Source organism: Lepidochelys olivacea (assembly GCF_965140295.1).
Source record: "Lepidochelys olivacea isolate rLepOli2 genome assembly, chromosome: 25".
NCBI classification, from domain to species: Eukaryota; Metazoa; Chordata; order Testudines; family Cheloniidae; genus Lepidochelys; species Lepidochelys olivacea.
In genome coordinates, this window is record NC_140435.1 from 6,833,074 (window position 1) to 6,851,975 (window position 18,902).

The 18,902-nt window shown below is 51.6% G+C and overlaps 1 protein-coding gene and 1 long non-coding RNA gene across 2 annotated transcripts; one reads left to right on the forward strand and one right to left on the reverse strand.

The window, feature by feature from the left end:
- Positions 1-1,566: 1,566 nt before the first annotated feature.
- On the reverse strand, positions 1,567-3,502 carry LOC311512954. Its single transcript, XR_014709622.1, has 3 exons — positions 3,125-3,502; positions 2,096-2,173; positions 1,567-1,869 (listed from the first exon to the last, which is right to left on the reverse strand). It is a non-coding gene; the product is annotated as an uncharacterized lncRNA (long non-coding RNA).
- A 146-nt stretch (positions 3,503-3,648) lies between these two features.
- Positions 3,649-7,449, forward strand: LOC311512951 (uncharacterized protein). Its single transcript, XM_084614430.1, has 2 exons — positions 3,649-4,318; positions 5,986-7,449. The coding sequence occupies exons 1-2, from the start codon at positions 4,052-4,054 to the stop codon at positions 7,087-7,089; spliced, it is 1,371 nt and encodes a 456-aa protein (XP_084470556.1). The 5' UTR covers positions 3,649-4,051; the 3' UTR covers positions 7,090-7,449.
- The last annotated feature ends 11,453 nt before the right edge of the window (positions 7,450-18,902 follow it).

Sequence of the window (18,902 nt, forward strand, 5' to 3'; positions counted from 1 at the left end):
CCCTCATTCAGTAAGGGGCCCACACTTTCCTTGACTTTCTTCTTGTTGCTAACATACCTGAAGAAACCCTTCTTGTTACTCTTAACATCTCTTGCTAGCTGCAACTCCAGGTGTGATTTGGCCTTCCTGATTTTACTCCTGCAAGCCCGAGCAATATTTTTATACTCATCCCTGGTCATTTGTCCAATCTTCCACTTCTTGTAAGCTTCTTTTTTGTATTTAAGAGCAGCAAGGATTTCACTGTTAAGCGAAGCTGGTCGCCTGCATTTACTATTCTTTCTACACATCGGGATGTTTTGTCCCTGTAACCTCAATAAGGATTCTTTAAAATACAGCCAGCTCTCCTGGACTCCTTTCCCCCTCATGTTATTCTCCCAGGGGATCCTGCCCTGAGGGAGTCAAAGTCTGCTTTTCTGAAGTCCAGGGTCTGTATTCAGCTGCTCTCCTTTCTTCCTTGTGTTAGAATCCTGAACTCGACCATCTCATGGTCACCGCCTCCCAGGTTCCCATCCACTTTAGCTTCCCCTACTAATTCTTCCCGGTTTGTGAGCAGCAGGTCAAGAAGAGCTCTGCCCCTAGTTGGTTCCTCCAGCACTTGCACCAGGAAATTGTCCCCTAGATTTTCCAAAACCTTGCTGCATTGTCTGTGCACCGCTGTATTGCTCTCCCAGCAGATATCAGGGTGATTGAAGTCTCCCATGAGAACCAGGGCCTGCGATCTAGTAACTTCTGCGAGTTGCCGGAAGAAAGCCTCGTCCACCTCATCCCCCTGGTCTGGTGGTCTATAGTAGACTCCCACCACGACCTCCCCCTTGTTGCTCACACTTCTAAACTTAATCCAGAGACTCTCAGGTTTTTCTGCAGTTTCATACCGGAGCTCTGAGCAGTCATACTGCTCCCTTACATACAGTGCAACTCCCCCACCTTTTCTGCCCTTCCTGAACAGCTTATATCCATCCATGACAGTACTTCAGACATGCGAGTTATCCCACCAAGTCTCTGTTATTCCAATCACATCATAATTCCTTGACTGTGCCAGGACTTCCAGTTCTCCCTGCTTGTTTCCCAGGCTTCTTGCATTTGTATATAGGCACTTGAGGTAACCTGCTGATCGCCCCTCTTTCTCAGTATGAGGCAGGAGCCCTCCCCTCTCATGTGCTCCTGCTCGTGCCTCCTCCCGGTATCCCACTTCCCCACTTACCTCAGGGCTTTGGTCTCCTTCCCCTGGTGAACCTAGTTTAAAGCCCTCCTCACTAGATTAGCCAGCCTGCTTGAGAAGATGCTCTTCCCTCTTCGTTAGGTGGAGCCCATCTCTGCCTAGCACTCCTTCTTGGAACACCATCCCATGGTCAAAGAATCCAAAGCCTTCTCTCCAACACCACCTGCGTAGCCATTCGTTGACTTCCACGATTCAACGGTCTCTACCCAGGACTTTTCCTTCCATGGAGAGGATGGACGAGAACACCACTTGCACCTGAAACTCCTTTATCCTTCTTCCCAGAGCCACGTAGTCCACAGTGATCCGCTCAAGGTCATTCTTGGCAGTATCATTGGTGCCCACCTGAAGAAGCAGGAAGGGGTAGCGATCCGAGGGCTTGATGAGTCTCGGCAGTCTCTCCATCACATCGTGAATCTTAGCTCCTGGCAAGCAGCAGACTTCTCGGTTTTCCCGATCGGGGCGGCAGATAGATGACTCAGTCCCCCTGAGGAGAGAGTCCCCAACCACCACCACCCGCCTCCTTCTCTTGGGAGCGGTGGTCGTGGAACTCCCAACCTTAGGACAGTGCATCTCATGCCTTCCAATCAGCGGAGTCTCCTTCTGCTCCCTTCCCTCAGACATATCATCTGGTCCACTCTCCGCATTAGTACCTGTGGAGAGAACATGAAAACGGTTACTTACCTGTATCTGCGTTGCTGGTACATGGACGTTCCCCCTTCTTCTTCTGGGGGTCACATGCTGCCAAATTTCTTCACCGTCCTCCTGTCCCCACAGTGCAGCCTTCTCTGAATCTTCAGCACCTTGTACCCGTAGAAGCCTATCCTAACATCCGCCCAGAAAATCTTCAGTTTCTCTTGTGCAACGCAGGGTCAATACCTGTTGCTCCAGACCTTGAGCCTTCTCTTCCAGTATGGAGACCAGCTTGCACTTTGTACAGACAAAGTCGCATCTGTCCTGTGGAAGAAAGACAAACATAGCACATCCAGTGCATGTCACAACAGCTGAACACCCCCCATCCATATTACCTTCCTTCTACAAGCTTCCTCAGGAGTTGTAATAATTACTCAGAGAATCTGGCAAGATGTAAGCCTCAGTGGGCTCTCCCCAGGCAAACTCCTTTTGTTCGCTTCTCAGCTGGTTTGCAACTGACTGGCTTTTTATGCAGTCAGGCCCACTTAAGGCTCACCTGGAACAAAGCACACCCAGTTCCCGCCCTTTTCAAACAACCAATCAAGCACGCAGCACACAGTCTTTTTTTTTTTTTTTTTTAGGAAAGAATTTTTTTTTTAAGGCAGAAAAGAATTTTATTTGTGTAACATTTACAAAGAATCACCAAAGAGGATAAAGCAAAACTATGCAACAAAACAAAAGCAAACAGAAGGTATGACACAGCAGCCTTCAGGACGGAGGAGTGTTCAGGCTAGCCTGGGCCCAGAGCGGGGGGGGGGGGGCCTTCCTCGACACTCATGGTCTTCCACCCTCCTGAGTTACCTGGTGGCCTAGAGCGGGGGGGCTTCCTCGACACTCGTGGTCTGCCACCCTCCTGAGTTACCTGGTGGCCTAGAGCGGGGGGGCTTCCTCGACACTCGTGGTCTTCCACCCCCTCGAGTTACCTAGTGCCATGCCCAGTGTCACCGATTATTCCTCTCCTGAGAGTGCCCGACAAGATGGGCACGGCTGGGGGGTGGGCGGTTTGGGGTGGGGGGGGATTACACCCACGTGTTATAGGACCCCTCCTAGGTGACAGTGATGATGGCAGCAACGGCTGGGGTCTCTCGCTCTTCCCCTCAATCAAAGGGTCAGATGGAGGGAACCGGATGAGGTCACCGAGCAGAGAACCTCGGACAGCGCCCACCGCGCAGCACACAGTCGCACTGTCCTCACAACAAACACTCAGATACTCACCAACACAGTCAGTTTAAACTCAGGCCAAAAGTCCTTTCTTTGTCTGTTCGTCTCTGGAGAATCCAGTTTGGATCAGTCCATGCAGCCTCTCTGGAGGTGTTACAACTTGAATGAATTTGTCTAATCAACCCCCCGCCACACTCACTGTTCTTAGTTCCTGGAAGGCTGTGGTCACCCTTCCCCATGAAATTGCGTACTGTCTCTGGCCATCCATGGTACATATACTCAGTACAGTGAGATCTCCAAAGGATATTGCAGGCAACTGCCATGGCTGTCAGGATTACTAGCGTGCTGAAAATTAAGCACATGCATAAATCTTTGCAGGAGTGCTGCCTAAGGCTGAGACCGTAGTGTTGTCAGCCGTCCATTCCATTGATCCTGTGTTCAGGCCAGGATTTAGATAAATCCTGCCTAATGCCTGTAAGCAGCAGCGGCTGTATGAGCCCATTTGGAAGCTAGAGAGTCAGGGAGAACCACAGGGTCTGTCTGCGTCTAGCTGCTCCATAGCCAACCCCTGGTGTTCTTTACAACTGAGCCCTGTCGCTTCTGTGCTGGGAGAGGCCTTGCCAAGTCCATCTCTCCAGCCCTTGGATTTTTAAATACGAATCGCCTCCATGTTAAAATGGGAGCCGTCAGGGAGCTCAAGCCTCCGTTCGGGTTTTGTAAATACAGAGTTACCAACCAGCATCAGGCGAAACGCTTGTATGTATACGGGGAAAAAGGCAGCCTTTGCAAGCCAAAGATTGCCGCAGAGGGTTAGTGCCTGAAAACCAGAAAGGGAAACCGACCAGGGACACAGGCAAGGAAAGTCCTTGCTGGGGTTTGAATGGGAGACTTTGACCCGCGTCCCTTGACTTCCTGGGGCCCTAGCAGCCGTTCTGGGGCCCGGTCCCCCCGGGCGGCGGCTGGGTGGCTGGGAACCAGCAGATGGAGCTCCGCGTGCAAGACACCTTCCCCCTGCCCGCGCCTTTGTGCTCCCGGGCCCTGCGGGGACCCCGGGCGCTGCTCCGCCAGTTCACTTCCTGCGGGGGCCGGGCTCCGGGTGTGAAAATGCGGGAGTCGCGGCTGCTGCTGCACCTGGTGGTGCACGGCGCGGCCGGCCCCCCGCGGGAGATGGCCGGCCGCGGGGACGAGCCGCAGAGGGCAGCCTGGCTTCGGCAGTACTACACGCAGAGGCAGAAGAGACTCATGACGGTAAACGCCCTGGCGGGGGGACGGGGACGGGGACGGGGTGTCCGGGCCCGGAGCGCGCCGCGGGCAGGGCCCCGGGGGCCGCCGGGCAACAAAGGGAACGCGGGTGTGGAGCGCCTGGCCTGGGCGGCGGGGGTCGCGCTGAGTTACGGACCGATCGCGCTGGCGGGGACTAGCGGAGACCCAGGGGCGGCAGGAGAACAGGCCGGGGAGGGGGCGGGGGGGGACAAGGGTTGGGGGTTGGAAGTGGGCGGCGGAGTGCAGAGAAATGAGAAAGGAAATGGGGGAGCAGAGGGGGCACAAGGAGAATGGAGGAAAATCGGGGGGGCTGGGGTAATAATTTAAGACTTTTAACCCCCACCCCCCATCTAGAAAACTTGGGCTGGGGGGACCAACCGCCGGAGACAAAATCAAGCCCCTTTATTGTTCCATTCCGCTAATTCTCCATTAATTCCCATTCATAAACTGGGCCAGGACCATGGGGCTGCATAAAGACTTTCTACCACTTTCTGTCTCCTCACAGCTTCAGGGCTTTGTTCGTCTTATACTAATGACCAAACCAGATCTCAGTTGGAATGGCCAGGTCTAATGCCGGTCACCGTCGATGAGCAAACCAGCCCCACTACAGTACCAGTCACCAACGATTGTTTTGTTTTACAATCCAATTTAACAATAATGATTCAACCTGAGTGTCAAAACAAAAATAAAATGTAAAAAATGTGGGGGAAAGTTGAAATTGGAACATTGCAATTGACCCGAAATGGGGCCCCCAAAAGTTCGGCTTCTGGGACACGTTGACTTTTCATCCCCATTCGGAATGAAATGTTTTCCAATTTTCTGCAGCAGAGAAATTCCAAGCATCACCCAGCTGTAGCGATGACATTCTGCCAGCCTAGAACTCCCTCCGTGCTCTCAGTTGGCTGCAGTGTTGTGTTTCACAGCCTGGCCTCGCATGTGTGCATTATTGCTGTGTGCTGGCAAACAGCGTCTGTGGTGCATCCCAAAGGTGGCTGGGCTAAGGGAGGAGCGGGCTAAGGGAGTTACATAGAAAGAGAGAGAGGCATAGTATGTGTAATATCTTGTAGGCTTTTGACACTCTGTGAGTGAAAGCTGGTATAGGGCTGTAATAATATCTCACTCTTATCTAGCACTTCTTGGCCATAGATCTCAAAGCGCTTTACAAAGGAGGTCAGTATCATTGTCTTCATTTTACAGGTGGGGAAATTGAGGCACCTATAGGCAAAATGACTTGCTCAAAGTCACCCAGCAGGTCAGTGGTAGACCCAGGAATAGAACTTAGGTGTCCTGAGTCCTAGACCAGTGCACTACCCACTAGGCCAGACACTCATTCCATTCAGTATTAGCTTGGCATTCATGTAGACAGCCTGATACAGGGGGCTGGGCTGTGTGCCAGGGATGACTGAGCTCCAAAGCCGACTAAGTGGGTGGCCTTGGGCAAGTCACTTAACACCTTTTTGTGTCAGTTTTCCCCCTGTGTCCAGTGGGGATGGTGCTGACCCAATACCCAGGGATGCTGAGATGATTAATTGATTGTGCAGCATGTTGGGTTGTTGTAGATGCAGTGCTGTAACAGTGCTGAGCATTGTGACATTGCAGTATACGTGTCTGGAAGGAAATGCTGCCTCATGCCTGGAACTGTCAAATTTCAGCTGCTGATTGCCCGCCGGAGGAGATCCAGCTGTTACTTCCACCCCCGCGCATGGCCCAGCTTCCGGAATGCTGACTGGTGGGAACGGGTGGTCCTGAAAGACTTCCAGCCACGGGACTGGCTGGAGAAATTCCGAATGTCCAAGGAGACCTTCTTCTATGTCTGCAACCAGCTGCGACCCAAGCTGTCCCACCCGAGTACCCTGCCTCTGGAGCAGCGGGTAGCTGTGGCCATTTGGCACCTGGCCACCAACGTAGAGTACCAGATAATCAGCCCCCTCTTTGGGGTGGGTCCCTCCACAGTGCAGAACTGTGTCAAGGAGGTCAGCTATGCCATTGTGCTGCTGCTGAAGCCGCTCTACCTCCGGCTGCCCAGTGAGCAGGAGCTGGAGAACATGGTGCGTATTTTCAGTGCCCGCTGGGGATTCCCACACTGCATCGGTGCCTTGGACAGCCTCCATGTCCCCATCCACGCCCCTGCGCACCTCGGTGCCGACTACTGCAACAGCCAGGGCTGGCATTCTGTCCTCACACAGGTGACGGTGGATGGGCTGGGTCAGTTCTGGGACATCTGCGCCGGCTTCCCTGGCAGCATGGAGAACAACACAGTTCTGGAAAACTCCAGCTTGTGGGTGTTAGCCAGGGAGGGCCACCTCTTCCCAACCCCCCCGAAACATTTCATGGGGAGGGCACAAAAATACGTCCTGTTAGGAGACGCCTCTTACCCGCTGCGGGATTGGATCCTCAAGCCTTACCCAGAAGACGGCACCCTCACACCACAGCAGCTCCAGTTCAACTATCGCCTGAAGCGAGCTCACAGCGTGATCGAGAATGCCTTCCTACGCCTCAAGGCCCGGTGGCAGATCCTCCTGAAATGCGACGACTGCAGCCTGGACCTACTGCCCACGGTCATACTCGCCTGTTGCACCCTGCACAACGTGTGCGAGGCCCATGACAGCCCCTTCAATGATGAATGGCTGGAGGTGATAGAACCCGCTGAGTTCGCAAAGCCCTGCCAGCCTGCGCCCATGTCCATGGACGACAGCAATGCTGAGGAAGTGCGAGAGCTGATGTGCAAATACTTTGAAAGCTGCGGAGAAGGCTGATTGCTACAAAGCAATGCCGCATGCTTTCCAGCTCTCAAACTTTCAGTAACCCTAGTACACCTAACATTGCTCCAGCAATCAAAGGCCACTGAATGGGGACTGTGTGCTGTCCCATACTGCAAAGCCTTTTCTGTGGAATGAAGGCGGCTTGGGGGATTGGTAAGGAGCCAGCCCTCCCCAGCTCAGCCACCAGTTCCCGTCCAGAGGAGGTCGGCCGTGTTGTGCGAAAGCAGTCTTTACCTTGGTGCTGTCGGGCAAGGGGATGGATTTCATGCCTTTGTAATCTGCCAGGGTTTAGATGATCTTGTGACATGGTTTGTGAGATGTAAATAAAACAGGGGGTCTAGGTTTGGACAAAAAGAGGGGTGCATTTTTTTTACTTTCTTTAAGAATAGATCGGGCTCAGTAGCTCAGGGTGATTGGAAAAGGGACACGAAGCCTGTCACGCCTCGGTCACTGGTATGAAGCCAGTTTAGGCTGCAGGCTGGCAGCCAATGACAGTTACCAGCTGATGAGCGCTCAGTGGCCTGTGGGAACAGATGGGTGGATCTCAGTTCAGGAGACAGGTGACCGTCGCCCAGTGCTACTGTTACTGTTGGCAAAGTGTCCCCTGCGTGGACAGCCTCAGCAGCAAGCGCCTAGATGCTGTGGTCATGGGTGCTCTCGAAACACATCAGCAGAAAGGCCAAAGGATGGAATAGGTACTATGGTCTGAATCACAATAGCATCTGGATGCCCCAGCTGAGGACAGGGCCCCATTGTGCTGGGTCCTGACCCAGAGATGCCAGTCCCTGTCCTGATGAGCTCACTGAACAGGCAAGATGCACCCAAGGTGGGAGGGGAAGTGAGTTGCCTGAGGCCAGCAGCAGAGCTGGGATTAGAATCCAGAAGTCAAGGATTCCCAGGCTAGCACCCTACCCACTAGACAGCACTACCTCCACGTCCCTCAGGTGGCTGAATTACCTTGCCAGCCTGAGGCTGAAGTTCCTGGCTAATGCTGAGGAACGTCGGTGGAGCACGTGGTGTCTCAGTGCTCGGTGGGTCACCAGACTGGCCCCCTTCAGGAGCACAGGAGCTGAGACAGCAGCAGTTGAGAAAAGCCCTAGGGTCATTTTAAGAGGTATTTGGTTTTCCACAGAGGTATCTGCCTGGCATGGTGGAACCTCTTCAGAGATGCTGCCTCCAGGTGAAATCACGTGATGAAGGAAAAAACAGCAAACTCAACATCGTGGGCCAGATTCAACTGGGGCTTCTGTGAGTGACTCCCATTCGCATCAGGGCTAAGTTTAGCCGCACACATCTGCTTCTGCTGACACCCGTCTCCCGTTTTGCCAATCACGCTGCCTAGCATCATCATTCCTGGGGACACACTGATAGAATCAGTCATTTCCATACTCCCACGCTTCTGCCTGCTGTCCAGAACTCACTTGTTTTCTGGAAATCTAGTGTTTTACTCCAACAATCTGAAAACAAGAATTTGGGACTTTAGCAATATCTGAGGCCTCTCCGTGTGTCTGAAGGGCTGTGGATGTAGCAGGGGCATTAACCTGAGTATCCAGACAAATTCCAATGTAGGTAACTACATTCTGCCTATCTATGGCCCTGAGCCGGCAAAGAGTTACACATATGCTTAACCCTACCTGCATGGACAGACCCACTGAGTCCAAGCCTTAAGCCTCTAGGATTGGAGTCTTTGATTTTTAAGACATGGCCGGATATTTATCTGCTCATAGACTTTAAAGTCAGAAAGAACCATCATGATCATCTAGTCTGACTCCTGCACATTGCAGGCCACAGAACCTCACCCACCCACTCCTGAAATAGACCCCTAACCTCTGGCAGAGTTACTGAAGTGCACGCTATTGGGGATGTGGTTAGCAAAGTCTGGCCATTGCATTACGTAGGGTGGAAGAATCCAGGAGTCTGACTGGTTCTTTATGAACCACATGGGTGGGAACTTACTGCCTTTGAGTCAAAGAAGCCTTGACTGGATGCCTCTCTGAAAGAGATGCTTTAGCTTAATACATGTTATTGGGTTCAATGTAGGGGTAACGGAGAATTCCATGGCCTGTGACATACAGGAGGTCAGATGAGCTAATGGTCCCTTTGGACCTTTAACTCTATGAATATCTGGACTGTACAGTTCGGCGAAAACTCCAGCACTCCCTCCGCACTTTACTTCCTTCCCCAGACTCCTGGCTCTCGCACAGCAGCGATGGTTCAGCAGCTGCCACCCCCCACCTAAACCTACCAGCCCTACCTCAGCAGGTGAGAGGACTTCTCTTGGAGCTGGGTGAATGGCTCCCTAAAGTCTCCCCAAGGCCCTGCCTGTCCCATGAGAGCTTTAGATACACTGTGTGACAGTGTTCCCCCCGGGGTGCCACCTGGAACTGGGGTACCACTGAGCCCCCTGACCCACCAGCCTGGGCTCCCTTTCACCAGCCTGGGCTCCCTCTCATTCTGCTGTGACAAGCTGCAAAGCCCTCCAGCCTGCACTTTCACCAGCATTCACACAGGTAGGGACACACCCAGCTGCAGTTACATGCAGGCTCTCTAACCACCAGCTTCCCAGCTTGGGACCCCAGAGCAGTACCATCCTGCCCTGGTCAAATCTGGCCAGTATATGGGTTTAATACCCAGTCTGCCTATCCCTCAATGTGAAGAGAACAATGCACACTTGTGGTAACCAACCAGAGATTTTCCCCAAGCACTCCAGTCAAAGCTCAAAACAAAAACAAGTTTCACTACAAAAGATAGATTTTAAGTGATTATAGGGGATAGCAAACAGAGCAAACCAGATTCCCTAGCAGATATTCAAAAAATGCAAACTAAGCTTAATATATTAGATTGGACATGGATTAGTTAGTAGATTCTCACACTAAGAGATGATACAAGCAGGTTGCTGATTCTTAAGGGGCCAGCTGCACTTACTTTACAGCTTGGAATCCCCAGGTGTTTCATACACAAGCTAGAAATCCCTTTAACCTGAGTCTAGCACTTCCCCCAGATCAGTCTTTGTTCGTCACATGTTTCCAGGAGTCTTCTTGTGTGGGGAGTGAAGAACCCCAGATGATGTCAGTCCCTGCCTTGTATAGCTTTTGCATATGGCACGATCCCTTTGTTCCAAAGCTTGGTTCCCAGACTGGTCTGTGGAAAAATACTGACATCCCGAGATGGAGTCCAGCATCATGTGGCCTGGTCACAGGTCCTTGTAGAGTCATAGCAGCCATCACTCACAGACTGTCTGTATCATTCTCAAGAAGAATCACCAGGTGGGAGATAAGCTTGTGAAGGGTAACAAGAAGGGTTTCTACAGGTATGTTAGCAACAAGAAGGTCAGGGAATGTGTGGGACCCTTACTGAATGGGGGAAGCAACCTAGTGACAGATGATGTGGAAAAAGCTGAAGTACTCAATGCTTTTTTTGCCTCAGTCTAAAGAGACAAGGTGTGATGAAGCGGGACTGTTCTTAATGTTTCCTCTGAATAGTGTGGGGGTGCCTCAGTTTCCCCTAGGCAGTTCTTAAGTATCTAGGTGGTGGGATAAGGGTGTATGATCATTGCAGAGCCCTAGAGAGCAGGTGTGTGCAGGGGTCTGGACACAGAGAATGGCCAACACCCTGTTTCCTGGCAACTGATGGCCTGGGCCTTCCCCCCTGCAAGGTGAGAGCTAAAGGGTTGGAGAACAAAGAAATCAGGTGACCTCCTGGCCCAGGAAAGGGACAAAGCCCAGAGGAGGAGGGGCTGGAGAGAGTTTCAGTTTGGGGCTAGCTGGGGACATGGAGTGAAGTGCAGACGTGGTTGTCTGGCTCTCTGCCCTCGAAAATGGACCCAGCTGAGGGGTCCTGTTTTCTGCACCTACAAACTCTGTGTTAGACCATGTTCCTGTCGTCTAATAAACCTTCTGTTTTACTGGCTGGCTGAGAGTCATGTCTGACTGCGAAGTTGGGGTGCAGGACCCTCTGGCTTCCCCAGAAGCCCGCCTGGGCGGACTCGCTGTGGGAAGCGCACGGAGGGGGAGGATGCTGAATGCTCCGCGGTCAGACCCAGGAAGGTGGAATTTGAGTGAGCTGTGTGTCTTGAAGACAGTCTGCTCACAGAAAGGAGACTTCCCCAGAGTCCTGACTGGCTTCGTAGGGAGCAGTTCCAGAGCATCACCCGGGGACTCCGTGACACAAGGTCAGCTCCAAGACTGCTGCACTGGGCAACACAGTATGGGGAGGAGGTGAGCAGCCCTTACTGATGAAAGAACAGGTTAAGGGCTATTTAGAAAAGCTGGACATGCATAAATCCATGGGGCTGGATGCAATGCATCCAAGGGTGCTGAGGAACTTGGCTGATGTGATTGCAGAGCCATTGGCCATCATCTCTGAAAACTCGTGGCAATCGGGAGATCCCGGACGATTGAAAAAAGGCAAATATAGCTCCCATCTTTAAAAAAGGGATCCATTTTGAAGCACTTGGAGGAGGGGAAGGTGATCAGGAACAGTCAACATGGATTCACCAAGGGCAAGTCATGCCTGACCAACCTGATTGCCTTCTATGATGAGATAACTGGCTCTGTGGCTATGGGGAAAGCGGTGGACGTGCTATACCTTGACTTTAGCAACGCTCTTGACACGGTCTCCCACAGTATTCTTGCCAGAAAGTTAAAGAATTAGGGATTGGATGAATGGACTATTAGGTGGACAGAAACCTGGCTAAATCGTTGGGCTCAATGGATAGTGATCAACGGCTCGATGTCTAGTTGGCAGCCGGTATCAAGTGGAGTGCCCCAAGGGTCGGTCCTGGGGCCAATTTTGTTCAACATCTTCATTAATGATCTGGATGATGGGATGGATTGCACCCTCAGCAAGTCCGTGGATGACACTAAACTGGGGGGAAAGGTAGATATGCTGGAGGGTAGGGATAGAGTCCAGAGTGACCTAGACAAATTGGAGGATTGGGCCAAAAGAAATCTGATGAGTTTCAACAAGGACAAGTTCAGAGTCCTGCATTTAGGCTGGAAGAATCCCATGCACCACTACAGGCTGGGGACTGACTGGCTAAGAGGCAGTTCTGCAGAAAAGGACCTGGGGATTACAGTGGACGAGAAGCTGGATACGAGTCAGCAGTGTGCCCTTCTTGCCAAGAAGGCTAGTTGCATATTGGGCTGCATTAGTAGAAGCATTGCCAGCAGATTGAGGGATGTGATTATTCCCCTTATTAGGCACTGGTGAGGCCACATCTGGAGTATTGCGTCCAGTTTTGGGCCCCCACTACAGAAGGGATGTGGACAAATTGGAGAGAGTCCAGTGGAGGGCAACGGATATGATTAGGGGGCTGGGGCACATGACTTACGAGGAAAGGCTGAGGGAACTGGGCTTATTTAGTCTGCAGAAGAGCAAGGGGGGATTTGATAGCTCAGTGGTTTGAGCATTGGCCTGCTAAACCCAGGGTTGTGAGTTCAATCCCTGAGGGGGCCATTTAGGGATCTGGGGCAAAAATTGGGGATTGGTCCTGCTTTGAGCAGGGGGTTGGACTAGATGACCTCCTGAGGTCCCTTCCAACCCTGATATTCTATGATAGCAGCTTGCAACAACTGGAAGAGGATGTTCCAAAGGTTCCAAAGAGGATGGAGCTTGGCTGTTCTCAGTGGTGGCAGATGACAGAACAAGGAGCAATGATCTCAAGTCACAGTGGGGGAGGTCTAGGTTGGATGTTAGGAAACACTGTTTCACTAGGAGGGTGGTGAAGCACTGGAATGGGTCACCTAGGGAGGTGGTGGAATCTCCTTCCTTAGAGGTTTTTAAGGCCCGGCTTGACAAAGCGCTGGCTGGGATGATTTAGTTGGGGGTTGGTCCTGCTTTAAGCAGCGGGTTGGACTAGATGACCTCCTGAGGTCTCTTCCAACCCTAATCTTCTATGGGTATGTCTACACTACGAAATTAGGTTGAATTTATAGAAGTCGGTTTTTTAGAAATCGGTTTTATATATTCGAGTGTGTGTGTCCCCACAGAAAATGCTCTAAGTGCATTAAGTGCATTAACTCGGCGGAGCGCTTCCACAGTACCGAGGCAAGCGTCGACTTCCGGAGCGTTGCACTGTGGGTAGCTATCCCACAGTTCCCGCAGTCTCCGCTGCCCATTGGAATTCTGGGTTGAGATCCCAATGCCTGATGGGGCTAAAACATTGTCGCGGGTGGTTCTGGGTACATATCGTCAGGCCCCCGTTCCCTCCCTCCCCCCGTGAAAGCAAGGGCAGACAATCATTTCGCACCTTTTTTCCTGAGTTACCTGTGCAGACGCCATACCACGGCAAGCATGGAGCCCGCTCAGGTAACCGTCACCCTATGTCTCCTGGGTGCTGGCAGACGCGGTACGGCTTTGCTGCACAGTAGCAGCAACCCATTGCCTTCTGGCAGCAGACGGTGCAATACGACTGGTAGTTGTCCTCGTCGTGTCCGAGGTGCTCCTGGCCACGTCAGCTGGGAGCGCCTGGGCAGACATGGGCGCAGGGACTAAATTTGGAGTGACTTGACCAGGTCATTCTCTTTAGTCCTGCAGTCCTATTGAACCGTCTTATGGTGAGCGGGCAGGCGATACGGACTGCTAGCAGTCGTACTGTACCATCTTCTGCCAGGCAGGCAAGAGATGAGGATTGCTAGCAGTCGTATTGTACCATCTTATGCCAGGCAGGCAAGAGATGAAGATGGCTAGCAGTCGTACTGTACCATCTTCTGCCAAGCAGCCATGAGATGTGGATGGCATGCAGTCCTTCTGCACCGTCTGCTGCCAGCCAAAGATGTAAAAGATAGATGGAGTGGGTCAAAACAAGAAATAGACCAGATTTGTTTTGTACTCATTTGCCTCCTCCCCTGTCTAGATCACACTGCAGTCACTCACAGAGAAGGTGCAGCGAGGTAAATCTAGCCATGTATCAATCAGAGGCCAGGCTAACCTCCTTGTTCCAATAACAACGATAACTTAGGTGCACCATTTCTTATTGGAACCCTCCGTGCAGTCCTGCCTGAAATACTCCTTGATGTACAGGCACACCCTTTGTTGATTTTAGCTCCCTGAAGCCAACCCTGTAAGCCGTGTCGTCAGTCGCCCCTCCCTCCGTCAGAGCAACGGCAGACAATCGTTCCGCGCCTTTTTTCTGTGCGGACGCCATACCAAGGAAAGCATGGAGGCCGCTGAGCTCATTTTGGCAATTAGGAGCACATTAAACACCACACGCATTATCCAGCAGTATATGCAGCACCAGAACATGGCAACGCGATACCGGGCGAGGAGGCGACGTCAGCGCGGTCCCGTGAGTGATCAGGACATGGACACAGATTTCTCTGAAAGCATGGGCCCTGACAATGCATGCATCATGGTGCTAATGGGGCAGGTTCATGCTGTGGAACGCCGATTCTGGGCTCGGGAAACAAGCACAGACTGGTGGGACTGCATAGTGTTGCAGGTCTGGGACGATTCCCAGTGGCTGCGAAACTTTTGCATGCGTAAGGGCACTTTCATGGAACTTTGTGACTTGCTTTCCCCTGCCCTGAAGCGCATGAATACCAGGATGAGAGCAGCCCTCACAGTTGAGAAGCGAGTGGCGATATCCCTGTGGAAGCTTGCAACGCCAGACAGCTACCGGTCAGTTGGGAATCAATTTGGAGTGGGCAAATCTACTGTGGGGGCTGCTGTGATGCAAGTAGCCCACGCAATCAAAGATCTGCTGATATCAAGGGTAGTGACCCTGGGAAATGTGCAGGTCATAGTGGATGGCTTTGCTGCAATGGGATTCCCTAACTGTGGTGGGGCCATAGACGGAACTCATATCCCTATCTTGGCACCGGAGCACCAAGCCGCCGAGTACATAAACCGCAAGGGGTACTTTTCGATAGTGCTGCAAGCTCTGGTGGATCACAAGGGACGTTTCACCAACATCAACGTGGGATGGCCGGGAAAGGTGCATGACGCTCGCATCTTCAGGAACTCTGGTCTGTTTCAAAAGCTGCAGGAAGGGACTTTATTCCCAGACCAGAAAATAACTGTTGGGGACGTTGAAATGCCTATATGTATCCTTGGGGACCCAGCCTACCCCTTAATGCCATGGCTCATGAAGCCGTACACAGGCAGCCTGGACAGTGGTCAGGAGCTGTTCAACTACAGGCTGAGCAAGTGCAGAATGGTGGTAGAATGTGCATTTGGACGTTTAAAGGCGCGCTGGCGCAGTTTACTGACTCGCTTAGACCTCAGCGAAACCAATATTCCCACTGTTATTACTGCTTGCTATGCACTCCACAGTATCTGTGAGAGTAAGGGGGAGACGTTTATGGCGGGGTGGGAGGCTGAGGCAAATCGCCTAGCTGCTGGTTACGCGCAGCCAGACACCAGGGCGGTTAGAAGAGCACAGGAGGGCGCGGTACGCATCAGAGAAGCTTTGAAAACCAGTTTCATGACTGGCCAGGCTACGGTGTGAAAGTTCTGTTTGTTTCTCCTTGATGAAACCCCCCGCCCCTTGGTTCACTCTACTTCCCTGTAAGCTAACCACCCTCCCCTCCTCCCTTTAATCACCGCTTGCAGAGGCAATAAAGTCATTGCTGCTTCACAGTCATGCATTCGTTATTCATTCATCACACAAATAGGGAGATGACTACCAAGGTATCCCAGGAGGGGTGGTGGAGGAGGGAAGGAAAATGCCACACAGCACTTTAAGCACAGCACTTTAAAAGTTTACAACTTTAAAATTTATTGAATGACAGCCTTCTTTTTTTTGGGCAATCCTCTGTGGTGGAGTGGCTGGTTGGCCGGAGGCCCCCCCACCGCGTTCTTGGGCGTCTGGGTGTGGAGGCTATGGAACTTGGGGAGGAGGGTGGTTGGTTACAGAGGGGCTGCAGTGGCAGTCTGTGCTCCAGCTGCCTTTGCTGCAGCTCAACCATACACTGGAGCATACTGGTTTGGTCCTGCAGCAGCCTCAGCATTGAATCCTGCCTCCTCTCATCACGCTGCCGCCACATTTGAGCTTCAGCCCTGTCTTCAGCCCGCCACTTACTCTCTTCAGCCCGCCACTTACTCTCTTCAGCCCGCCACCTCTCCTCCCGGTCATTTTGTGCTTTCCTGCACTCTGACATTCTTTGCCTCCACGCATTCGTCTGTGCTCTGTCAGTGTGGGAGGACAGCATGAGCTCGGAGAACATTTCATCGCAAGTGCGTTTTTTTTTCTTTCTAAGCTTCACTAGCCTCTGGGAAGGAGAAGATCCTGTGATCATTGAAACACATGCAGCTGGTGGAGAAAAAAAAAGGGACAGCGGTATTTAAAAAGACACATTTTATAAAACAGTCGCTACACTCTTTCAGGGTAAACCTTGCTGTTAACATTACATACATAGCACATGTGCTTTCGTTACAAGGTCGCATTTTGCCTCCTCCCACCGCGTGACTACCCCCTCAACCTTCCCCCCTCCCTGTGGCTAACAGCGGGGAACATTTCTGTTTAGCCACAGGCAAACAGCCCAGCAGGAATGGGCTCCTCTGAGTGTCCCCTGAAGAAAAGCACTCTATTTCAACCAGGTGACCATGAATTATATCTCACTCTCCTGAGGATAACACAGAGAGATAAAGAACGGATTTTGGTTGAATGCCAGCAAACATACACTGCAATGCTTTGTTCTACAGTGATTCCCGAGTACGTGTTACTGGCCTGGAGTGGTAAAGTGTCCTACCATGAAGGACGAAATAAGGCTGCCCTCCCCAGAAACCTTTTGCAAAGGCTTTAGGACTACATCTAGGAGAACCGCAAATGCCAGGGCAAAGTAATCCTTTCACATGCTTGCTTTTAAACCATGTATAGCATTTTAAAAGGTACACTCACCAGAGGTCCCTTCTCCGCCTGCTGGGTCCAGGAGGCAGCCTTGGGTGGGTTCGGGGGGTACTGGCTCCAGGTCTAGGGTGAGAAACAGTTCCTGGCTGTCGGGAAAACCGGTTTCTCCGCTTGCTTGCTGTGAGCTATCTACAACCTCCTCCTCCTCATCATCTTCTTCGTCCCCAAAACCTGCTTCCGTATTGCCTCCATCTCCATTGAAGGAGTCAAACAACACGGCTGGGGTAGTGGTGGCTGAACCCCCTAAAATGGCATGCAGCTCATCATAGAAGCGGCATGTTTGGGGCTCTGACCCAGAGCGGCTGTTCGCCTCTCTGGTTTTCTGGTAGGCTTGCCTCAGCTCCTTCAGTTTCACGCGGCACTGCTTCGGGTCCCTGTTATGGCCTCTGTCCTTCATGCCCTGGGAGATTTTCACAAAGGTTTTGGCATTTCGAAAACTGGAACGGAGTTCTGATAGCACGGATTCCTCTCCCCAAACAGCAATCAGATCCCGTACCTCCCGTTCGGTCCATGCTGGAGCTCTTTTGCGATTCTGGGACTCCATCATGGTCACCTGTGCTGATGAGCTCTGCATGGTCACCTGCAGCTTGCCACGCTGGCCAAACAGGAAATGAGATTCAAAAGTTTGCGGTTCTTTTCCTGTCTACCTGGCCAGTGCATCTGAGTTGAGAGTGCTGTCCAGAGCGGTCACAATGGAGCACTCTGGGATAGCTCCCGGAGGCCAATACCATCGAATTGTGTCCACAGTACCCCAAATTCGAGCGGGGAACGTCGATTTAAGCGCTAATCCACTTGTCAGGGGTGGAGTAAGGAAATCGATTTTAAGAGCCCTTTAAGTCGAAATAAAGGGCTTCACTGTGTGGACGGGTGCAGGTTTAAATCGATTTAACGCTGCTAAATTCGACCTAAAGTCCTAGTGTAGACCAGGGCTATGACTCTCCTAAGGCCTATTGTTTTCCCTAATGGCTCATTGCCCTGAAGAGGCCCTTCCCAACCAGCTATTCTGACTGAAAGCATCTTGTCTAGTGGGCGTTACCCAGGTGCGACTACATTTGAAATACAGATACACGGTCAATATTCATAACTTCAGATACAAAAATGATCCATGCACACAAATAGGATACTCATATTCAGCAAACCATCACTTTTCACTGACACCTCCCATGACTTGTACAAAATGCATCATAAGAATATCACTGCAAGGAGCATGGGGTGCAGCATCCCACTGTGCAGCAGCAGTTGCAAGGAGCAACTTCTGGGAGGGCGGCGGTGGGGGAAGGGTAGCAGCCCACCAGCGCACAACACAATGGGTCTGCGGTGTGAGTTTAGACAAACCTATTAATTTTGCAAATGGTGCCAGGAGATCTCCAATGTCCAAACAGAGCAGAGAGGACCTAATTTTTTAAGGTTTCTGAAAGACACAGACACGTACAGTAAATTGTGTAGAAAGAGATGGGACTGCCTCGGGAGGGATAAAAGGCTTAGTCAAAGCAGCGGGGATTTGAAGCTATGCTTGCAGGTAGGTTAGGTACTGTATTTCCACCTTAAGGCTGAGACTATCAAAGCATCCCTTTTACATATCACACCCACATCAGAGCATGCCACATGGATTGCAATACGTTTCTGTAGTACACAGCTGAAGTCTGATCTCCGTTATGCTGGTGGGAATCAGGACTAATTCCACTGAAGTCAACTGTATCAATGTAAAATCAGGGTCACCAAGACCAGAATCAGGGCCCTAATGCCCAATTGGATTATTTCCCCACATTTTAAGCAGCTGAAGAATTCATCATATCAGTAGGGCTCTGGCCCTGATCCAGCAAATACGTACGCACACATTTAAGTGGTTGAGTAGGTCAGTTGACTTCAATGGAACAATTTGTGCTTAAAGTTAAGTTTGTGCATAACAATTTGGGGTCTAGAGAGGCTCCTTTCTTCACTTCCCGTCTTAACCTGT

Excerpts from the sequence above, each read along its gene's own strand:
- LOC311512951 (XM_084614430.1), top strand. The coding sequence starts at position 4,052 with ATGGAGCTCCGCGTGCAAGACACCTTCCCCCTGCCCGCGCCTTTGTGC. Across the intron at positions 4,319-5,985 it reads GGCAGAAGAGACTCATGACG|CTGCTGATTGCCCGCCGGAG; the intron begins GTAAACGCCCTG and ends GTCAAATTTCAG.